Source organism: Seriola dumerili, unplaced genomic scaffold (assembly GCF_002260705.1).
Source record: "Seriola dumerili isolate Sdu_G_001 unplaced genomic scaffold, Sdu_1.0 BDQW01000040.1, whole genome shotgun sequence".
Lineage (NCBI taxonomy): Eukaryota > Metazoa > Chordata > Actinopteri > Carangiformes > Carangidae > Seriola > Seriola dumerili.
Genome location: NW_019174295.1, coordinates 4797882 through 4808023, shown reverse-complemented (window position 1 = coordinate 4808023; position 10142 = coordinate 4797882). Strand labels below are relative to the sequence as shown.

The window sequence follows — 10142 nt, the reverse complement described above, 5'->3', positions numbered from 1 at the left end:
TTTTTACTTACCTCTTGACATGAACGTTCATTGACATTCATAATCAACTGTTTTACAATGAAGGGTCTGTAACTGTTTGAAGGCTGCCTCGCATGCAGAAATGCAACTTGCAAGTAACCCATCAAACTTCAAACCCAGTTACCATAACTGCATCTTTGTAAAACACCATGGATGTCAATGCCAGTTATCACCTAGCTAGCTAGACATTGCAGTCTTGTAAAATCGCTCTTTATTAAAGCGTTGCTATTTTCAATACGTGTGTTTGAATGCTCGCTCCTTTTTCATACTACGCCAGCAGCATCATGGGAGATAGTGATTGAAAGTCAAAGTACTGTAATATGTGTTTGGTCTGGTCCACATTGTGTGGTGTTTTTAATGTGTTTGCTAAGTCTTGTCCTGTCTGTTGCAATCAAATGGACTTATTAGTTCCCAGTCATTCTTTAAAGCACAGACTGGTTTCCTGAAACCAGGCTTGGATTCAATAGGAGCTTCAACTTTATTTTGAGACGATTTCAGAAAACCAGGCCAGAATGTGTTAAGACCTGAACAGGGGGTTTTGAAATCAGCTACATTGTTTTCAACCCTACTGTTTGAGTGCAGATGGGCAACATTTCCATCTGTCAATCATGTCTCTGCAGACTATATTTTTTTGTAGCCATAGTTTAATTATCAAGAATATACCTATCCTTACTTTTCCTCTACCCTGCTAAATCAATGTAAGAGACACAGCATAATCACTTAAAGGCAAACTAATAATTATAGTATTTAATCTGGGATTTAGCATTGGCAGTTTGAGAAGACCTGCTTCAATAGATGCGCTTACTAGAAAGTTATTTATCTCTAATATTCAGTTTTCCTTGCCTCTGCAAAAAAGTCCAATAAAAGGCAAAAAATTTCTGCCCCAGTATATACGCAAATAGTCCGCGCACACAATACTTTGTACACAAAGCATTGTGTGTGCTGTACTCTTAACTTGACAAAAAAGAATGACACAGGAGGTGAACATAAGTCAAGAGGTACTTACAATAATGGGTTATTTGTAGTCTTGTATTTTCCATAATGGAAGACTCCCAAGACATCATCATCTCCTGACTCAAGTGTCTGCAAATATTCAACAGGGATCCTCACAAAATAGACCTTTGTATTCATCACTGAAGCTACTTCATGGACTAATCTGGCAGCTGGAAACCAGATATACATGTTACCAGAGCAGAAACTGCATTTTCATGCTGTTAGGCCAGTGATCTGTGAATGATGTCTATGCAGTTTCATGCTCCACCCTTTGACCATTTACATACATACTGTAGGTCTACTCATCACATTACCTCAGTATACTCTCATTATTGTGTATAATGTATTCACCACACTCATTCATTACTCTAGTGTCCATCTGTAAACTGTTCATTGTTGTTGAGGCCATGAAACTCAGCAGTGTCCATGCAAAAGTCTTGTTAGCAGGGAGTGAGGTTCCATACCCTCAATTTCTTCTCATTTTCTTTTTTTGTATATCAAAGTGATTGAATTATCAACAGGTTTGGATTGTTATCAAATTATTGGTTTTTATTTGAAAAGCATAGGTTGATGTTTTTGGAAGAAAATGGAATAAAACGTCATCTGATGCTGAGCTCTAATAGAGTTATTTGATGCCTCCTCCACAAACACGTTAAAATGAATGATAACAGTAATTATCCAGCACCTAAGCACTGATTCATCATTTGCCAAGTTCTGAGAGGGAAACTCACATTGTTAATTATTCACACAAAGAAGCTAAAGTTCAGTTGAAATTCATTTATTGATAATTAAACATTTCAAAGAACATAGGACAAAATGTAATTTAAAACAAAATGATAATATTTGTGTTCATTGTCATTCATACAAGTTGAATGTGGCATCAAAAATCGCTGTTTGGGGGGAGAGGGGGAGTCGAGCGTTGAACCAGCAACCGATCCTGAGCCAGGTTATTCAACTCTGAAATGGAGGGCCTACAGATGTGCTCTTAAGCAAGGCACTTAACCCCAAAGTGGCCCCAGGGGCACATTTACAAAAACTAAAACAACGCATCCTACCTAAATGTCCCACGTCCAGCTCTGGCTGTGATTGCCTGGTACTCTTGAGTGACAGGCTGTTAGATACGGGATGTACTAACAACAATGTGCCTGCTTCAGAAAGGGTTCAGTTTTAGACTAAATGATGGTGTACATGTCCTCAAAAGATGGTGTGTGAGCAGTCAGTATGTTGGGAACTGGAATGTATGAGCAGAGTATACTTGGGGGGATGAGGGGTGGGGGTGGGGGGTGTAGGGATATGATCAGGAAAATCGAAAGCATGAAAAAAAAGGTAATCTCCCTTTAAAAATAGATGAGAGATCCATTTCCAAAAAAATCTGAAATCCTGACAAAAAAAAATCCCTGACGACAGGTGAGGAATAGAAGGTATGGCCAAAGGTGTATCTGTATGTGTGTATGAGTGTGTTTGTGAGTGTAAACGCGTGTTTCGGGGCGGGGCAGGAGTGTGTGGTCTGAGTGTTTACCTTAGTGGGGGGACACCCCATCGTCCACAGCAGTTTCAGGCCTAACGCTGCTGTTTTCCCCATCCCACGCTACAGCTGCGTGTGGCGTACGTCCAGGGCAAGGGCTCAGTTTGGCTCCCTCCCACTCTAGCTGCAATAATCAGCAAGAGGAAGAAGGTGGCTGGAGCAGCAGCAACAACAAGGCATGCAACTAACAGATCACATGGAGAAGGTGGAATAATGTGGAAAAGTAGAGAGGCTATGTGTCACTTAAACCTAGCACAGCACTACCAATGCAGGTGGCGAATAAGAAATAGGATGAGTAACTGGTGTGTGGTTCAATCACGAACGGAACAACTACTGTAAGTCATATAAAATTCAGGTGGAATCAGGTGTGCATTAGTATCATTTGCACATGTAGTCTGCTTTACATGAGTAAAATGCAAAATACATATAGGTATAAGTGTGGGATTGGACAACTGTCTAGGTGTGATATGAATGCAGAGAAAGCAAGTGATCCTAGCCATGTGTCAAAATGAACTGTGTTTCTGTTGAGATCAGAAGAGGGAAAAGGAAAGGTCACCAGCCCTTCTCACTGCTGCTCGGGGAAAAAACAAAACAAACAAAAAAAAAAAAAAAAAAAAAAAAAAATCAGCGGCCTTTACTAAATCCAAAACAACCTTCATGTTCAACTGCAGCACCAAGACTGTCACCTCATGTCCACTCAGTCAATAACCCTATGCTATGCAACATCACCAACACACCACTGCACTGCATTTAGGAAAGATGCACTTGTACCCGCTCTCAGCTCGAATGATTTCTTTTTTCCTTTTTTTTTTTTTTAATTTCTAGAATCTGCACTTCAGCTTGTATCCAGCGTGTTCAGTTCATACCCTATGCCACAGTGGCTCAACAACACTCATGACAGTACTTCTTTTCAGCAATTCAAAAGTGTCTGCCTTTTTTTTTTTTTTTTACAGCCTGGTTAGAACAGCTCAATAGTCCTATTTCATCTCGTCCATACTCGCTATCTTCCGCTGTTCAGGAAGAAACAATCACTTCATCTTAATATTAACAGTCAATGTTCTTACCAAATGTTGGTTGACATTACTTTTTCAGTTTAAAATAAGGTTTCAAGTATTTACAGAAGTACCAAATTTTACATTTTCTAGTATGAAAATTAGCTCAACTTTCCCTCTAGATCGCCAGTGATTTCCAAAATGTGCTGAAGCACAAAAGCAGCCGCAACTGGAACAAAACTAATAATAGAAAATCAAAAACCAATTGGAAAATGAAGTATCCCTAAAGCTCAGATTCTTTGAACATCATTAGCCAAACAATATTTGCTGCAATTCCTCTGGCTTTTATAAATTCAAATATGTACATACAAAACCAACAACAACACAAGTCCTCTTCTTCAGGCTGGGTTCTTTGTTTCAACCAAGTATTAAGTATTATTTAACTTGGTTTTCGCACAGAATGATCTAACAGCAATTCAACACAAAACTGAAATAGACAGAAATGAATGTGAATGATTACAAAATTGCTTTGATTCCTTTCTCATGTTTGAGAGGCAAACACTGACCTTGGACCAAAAACTCTGACAGGATATATTAAACTCGTCAGAGTGGTACTTGTGTTTGTGCCAACTTCAAGAGCCTGAACGAGAAAAAAACAAGCAAGGTAAATTATATCAAACTGCTCCAAGAGAACATCCAAGTAACCTACTTCAATTTAATTGCTGAAAATATCCATTCAGTGTTTTTACCCTGTTGTTATCAAAGTCATTTCAAAAGTTCTTGGCTATCCCTCCTAAGTATAAAACTTCAGCATGCACAGTCATGGACTGGTAATATCTATCTTAAGTTAAACTAACTCTCCCAATCAAACAAGATGCCTGTGTGTACCAGAAATTTACTGTGGAGGCACACACCAAAAACAGGCAGGCCCAAGAAAACCTTTTATGCCAGCAGGCAACCACAAAATCACATTTTGATACAAAGTTAAGTGGGCTGCAACATAATCTGATTTTTCTACAATTCCAACTAATCGATTTGTGATTTTTGCCACATCAAAGATTTCCATGACCCAAAAAGCTGAAAGGGTCAAAAAATGATACAACACCAATATGAGTGTGAATTGCTTCATTAGCTTTAAAGACCTGTTAGCTCAGTGACATATTCATAAGACAATCCAGTCAATTAACACACATTCTCATTCATCTTTACCAGGTGAAGGGTCTTCAGCAAAAAGGCAACAAAATCAGTCTGATGCACTGCTGAAATGTCTGCAGTTAAATGTCTGGGCAAACAGGCTGTTGAATAGAAGAGGATCGATGCAACAGAGTTCAAACTAAGGCCTGTTACATACTCCACAAAGGGTGATCCTACAACAACACGTGTGTGGGCTCGAATGTATATTTGAAATTGGTCATCGTACAAAGAAAGAAAAGTTCTGACAAGAGGATGTTTTTCTGTATCCTGTGAACAAGTCAAGAGTGCAAGATGGATAATTTTCTCTAAAGTTCATCCGTTTAAATAACCTCTCAACTAGTTATTTAGTTATTGAGCGGTATTTTTAGTCTTGTGCCCACATAAAATGTGATGATGCAGTTTAAATTTAGTATCAATGTTGGACTGCACATTTTATTATGCAACATTGCAAGGGAACCTCCATGTTTTTATGTGGAGTACATAAGAGGCTTTGATCCATCACCAAACAAAAAGCTTCTCTGAAATCCAATCCTGTCCTCTGAGTCTAATTTTGTCCAAAGAAACATTTAAGCTTCCGTAACATTCAACAAGGATCCAGCTGTGCCTCTATAACATCTAACCGAAAACTGAATATTCCGATATTAGCTGTCCCACTCATGTCCACCTGTGTCCACTTGTTAACTCAGATAGTCACCCACTTAAAGTCCATTAGCTGACAGGCAAGCTAGTTACAGACTAGGTTAAAATGTACAAAAGGGGAGATGCTTCAGATTTAAAGCAGATTCCCACATTCAAATTACAGCCTTGCTCCCTCTCTGATTTTCCTCTTTAAACTGTCCCTTATGTAAATACACACGCACGCGCGCATGCACACACACACACGCACGCACAACCACAAACACACACACATCTGCAGTTTGGAAGGAGTGTGTGGGGGATGGGACTATCGATAAGGGGGTTCTGGCGTGTGGTAAGGGTAATCATGGCGCTGGGGCATGGGTTGCCCGTGTGCGGGTGTCTGCTCATACGGTGTGGATGTGGAGTAGCTTCCCGCTGCTGCTGCGTAAGCTCCCGATGAATCATATGCTCCGTAGCCTCCAGATGCATCATAGCCCGTCGAGGCATCGTAGCTTCCCGACGAGGCATCGTAGTTCCCAGATGAAGCGTCGTAGCTCCCTGATGAGGCGTCATAACTTCCCGAAGCGCCGTATGTTCCTGGTGCTGCGTAGGGTCCCGATGCGGCATATGTTGGGGGTGCTGTGTATGTCCCTGGGGGTGCAGGGGCTGTGGTGGAGGCCTGTGTGGTGGCTGGTGGAGGCGGAGGAGGTGGCGGAGGAGGATTGGTGTAGGCATACTGGAGGTACTGGTACTGTTGTTGGTACTGTTGATACTGTTGGTATTGATGCATTTGCTGGTAGTACTCTGTGTAAGACCTGGAGTGCAGGTTAGAGTTGAGGAGGTGAGAGGGAAGTAGAAGAAAGCAGAGTAGAAACAAAGCAAAGTTAATCCAAGAATCACATGTCATGTGAAATTATGAACAAGTGGATGTGTTTCATTTAATGTCTTTGTGAAGCATTTCGTAATCACTGATATTTGCAAGGACCATGTAAATAAACTATGACTGTTGTTATTACGTGTATAAGTGGAGGCAGGTTTGAAATGATTACTTTTCTTCTGCCTCCATCCTATATGTTTTATTACAATGTGTTAATGTGTACCTAGCAACAGGATCTGACCCTTCAGGAGTGGTAGTGGCAGCTGCTGGTTCTTCAGGAGCTCCAGGTGGTGTCGGCAGCAGGGCACGTCGTTTGGGTCGTATCTGAGCAAAGGAACCTGGAACAGGGTCGGGGAGGAGGGGGGCTCGATTTCCTCTGATTGGGCTGCGGTCCCGCTCATTTTCTGATGATGCTGCCTTTCTACCTGCCTGTTGCTCTGCCAGAACCTTGTCAGTAAATATACATAAAATGTAAAACATTGTTAGCAACACAAAAATATACATGGAGAACATTATACATTTTGAAATAAATGTTAACAGACCTTCTGTCCCTCCTGAAAGAACTTGGCTCTTGCTGCCTCAAAAAGCGTGGTTGGATCTGGTCCAGTCTGTGGTTCAACTTCTTCAACAGCAGCAGCAGCAGCAGCACTGGGTCCAGAATTGTGATTGGCCAGGTCGTGGTACACCTGGTCAGCAACAGATCCATACACCTGGCTGGCAAGAGCACCGTATATCACCCCATCTGCACCTTTAGCACTTGTAATGCCCTTCAGAGCAGCGTAGGTGGGGTCAAAGGATGTGGTGTTGTAGAATGAATTATGGACACTTTGTTGAACCTGTAAAGACAGACAGAAAACACCAGCATATAAAAATTTGGAAATATAATCAAACTTGGTCTATCTTAACAATACAAGTATATCCTAGGAGGTGTGAGAGAATTTTTTTTTTAATGATGGATCTGACTGATAACAAGTTCACTACATAAGTCACCGTTTATAAACTCATGAGCTGTTATACATTTTCCACAACTGTCTCGTTTTTCAGAGATCATTAGTTAGAGGTTTCCCATCATGGCAGAGAAGAATGAACTTACTTGTATGGGTAGTCCTGCAGCAGCTGCTGCAGCTGCTGCTAGCACAGCTGCTTGACTCTGGTGATGCTCTAGTGATGGCGGTGGTCGGGGAAGAAGACCCTCTCTGCCACCTGCAAGGAGGAGGGAGCAGAAAACACAATGGGAACATGGACACGAGCTATTTAAAGCATTCAATTACATGCAAAACATTTGCAAAGCGGATCCCTCATCTCCACTGGCTTTTACACTACCTGCAGGGTTGCCTGAATTTCCGGCTGTTACAATCTGGTTGATCAAAGGTTGGGCTTTGGACAGCTCCACAGCCAACTGACGGCCCTTGAACATGGTCCCGTTGAGAGCATCAATAGCTGCCATGGCTTCCTCCTTCCTCTCCATATGCACAAAGGCGTAGCCAACATTTGAGCATAATCTGGCTGTAGAGTGAACAGGGAGCAGCAAGATCAGTGTCAGCATTAGGCTGATTTCAAAATAAAATGTCTCTCATATTTTAACTGTCACCTTTCATTTAACTTGAGGCTTTGTCTAGATGAAATTGTGCTACCAGGAAAATGTATTTAGAAAGTTGTATTCTGGCAATACTACTGTTACCTTATACTATTCTCAACCAAAATGGCTGATTTCAATTAATTACAGAACCAGATTTCTAAAAAATTTACCAATCTAGCTACAAAGACTGTTCTACCACCTGTACTGGTGATAGGCTTTCTAACGCACCTTTGACTTTATCACAGTCTAAAACTCTTCCGAAAGTTGAGAACAGCCCGTGCAAGTCATCTGCTGAACATGTAGCACTGAGATTCCCCACAAATACTTTAGTGGAGTTGGGTGGCCGTGCACGGGATTCCTCGACCACCAGGGGCCTGCCTCTGTACTCTTTGCCATCAAGATGCCGTATGGCCCTGTAAGAACAAGAATTATCTTTATTACCATCATCAGAAAACACAAACAGTAAAAGCAGACATTTCTGCCGCTTAAAAATGAATAAAACAATTAATGGAATAAAAGATATAAAACTATTACAAACTAAATGCTGCCAGTCTTGCATTGTTTTTACGAGTTATTTCATTTTCAATGGAAATTACCTGAATTAAATTACAAATATCCTTAAGAACTCCAAGACTCAGCAGTTCACAGTATTGTTTGATTGTATAGTGGCCCAGTCCTTACTGTTTTTAGCCCAAACAAAGCCTCTGGTATCTCAGATGCTGCATCCTGTCAGTTCTATTATGCAAGCTTTAGACCTTTATGACACTTTTCTAATTTTGGTGTGGATCAAGGTCTGTCAGCCCTGTTTTTAATCAGAATTCTAGTTGCCTTTTGATTATGCATGAGAGCGCTCAAAGCTAAATAAGGTTTTTGGGTTTTGTCCTCCGCACCTCAGGTAAAGTGTACTTTTTCAGTGGTATACCTGCTATCAGAGTCTAATATTAAACAAGGAAGAGTTCCTTAGCAAGCTGTCACATTCAGGCTCTTCAATAAGAATGTAAGAGATTACATTGGGACTTCAGATTATTGCTTTAACACCAACATCTACATTGGAAAGATCAAATATTATTTCTTTCAATACATACTATGTATTTACTGTACAAACTTGTAGCTTCAAACAACTGTAACAAAGCAATATTGTGAAATTATACTCAGATGTACATTTCTGTAATTTTTCATAACCATATCCAACAGCATCTTTTTTTCATGTATGTATAGATATTACATGTATAGTATAGTAGTGCATATGTTTTTATACTACTCATCATTGGAGTGAATAAGCTTAAAAACTGACAGCTTGGACTGGTTTACCTGACAACAATTTAAAAAATGACATGTCTCCACTAAAATATGTAAGAAGAGCATTTCATTCATCATATCAAAAACTATGGCGGGACAGTTGAATACCTGTCTGCTGCCCCCTCTCCCTTCAGGGTAACAAAGGCATACTGTCTGAGTAGTGAGCAGGTGTTGATTTCTCCATACGGTGCAAAGAGCTTGTTTAGCTCGTCGTGAGTTGCATCTAAAGGAAGGTTGCCCACAAACAACTTCACGTTGTCACCGCTCATCTCTGTATCAACCAAGCATCTGCAAGAGAGTAAACAGGACGCATCGGTTAAGTTACATACTTTCGTTAACGTTAATTGGTTCGTGAACATAAATAGAAGATTTTTACGATAAGGAAAAATAACGACTAGACTAACCATAGCTGATTTTATTCAGCTGGAGTGATGATATAAGATGGGGTTATTATTTATAAATGAAGTTATTACATTGCCATCTGGTAAGGGGTGTATTGCCGTTAGCTATTCGACTATTATTAGCTAAGCTAATTAAACCGTTAACTTTCGCGGCTAAAATGTATCCAGTCAAGTTAAGGGCAGTTTGTGAGCCCGCTAGGTTAGCTAATGATGGACATACGATGTATAAACAGTAACATAAATTGATTATGTCAAATGATGTGAGCTCAGTTGCATGACCAACAGTTAGCTAAAAACTACTGGCCATCTTGTTAAACGACAGCATTAATGATGTAGCTAGCGTTAGCTAAGCTAGGCAGCTAACGCTAACGCTAACGTAGTGGTTTTATCGTAGTAGATGAAAGCGTTTACTTAAGCTAGATGCTTACCACTCGTGGGAGCTATCTTAAAGTATATAAACGAATCATATCGCGTTTCAAGTTTTGCTTAAAAAGGAGGAGAAAGCATTAATTATGCCAGCACAGTACACAGACTACTTACCCAACGCGGTCCCGGAGCTGGAGTATTTCAAACCTCACATCCGCCTCCGGTTTCTGAAGAAGCAGTGTCTGCCACTGGGGCGCACTTTCGTCAAGTTTTGCACAAA

General features: G+C 40.6%; 1 protein-coding gene across 2 annotated transcripts; it reads right to left on the bottom strand.

Moving 5' to 3' along the window:
* Positions 1–1773: 1773 nt before the first annotated feature.
* Positions 1774–10113, bottom strand: LOC111217171 (RNA-binding protein 4-like). Of its 2 annotated transcripts, none has more exons than XM_022738922.1 (8): positions 10037–10113; positions 9204–9383; positions 8025–8209; positions 7541–7723; positions 7311–7420; positions 6760–7053; positions 6441–6664; positions 1774–6155 (listed from the first exon to the last, which is right to left on the bottom strand). In XM_022738922.1, exons 2-8 carry the CDS (start codon positions 9362–9364, stop codon positions 5666–5668), a joined length of 1647 nt encoding a protein of 548 aa, XP_022594643.1. In that variant the 5' UTR covers positions 9365–9383; positions 10037–10113; the 3' UTR covers positions 1774–5665. The 2 variants fall into 2 exon arrangements, with proteins under 2 accessions (XP_022594643.1, XP_022594644.1); XM_022738923.1 differs by having other exon boundaries at positions 6459–6664.
* Positions 10114–10142: the final 29 nt, after the last annotated feature.

Bases quoted from the DNA above. Each gene is read 5' to 3' on its own strand.
- LOC111217171 (XM_022738922.1), bottom strand. From the start codon at position 9,364: ATGAGCGGTGACAACGTGAAGTTGTTTGTGGGCAACCTTCCTTTAGAT. The intron at 6,665-6,759 runs GTCTGTTAACAT...TTTACTGACAAG, and splicing joins TCTTTCAGGAGGGACAGAAG to GTTCTGGCAGAGCAACAGGC. The intron at 6,156-6,440 runs GTACACATTAAC...CCTGCACTCCAG, and splicing joins GGGTCAGATCCTGTTGCTAG to GTCTTACACAGAGTACTACC.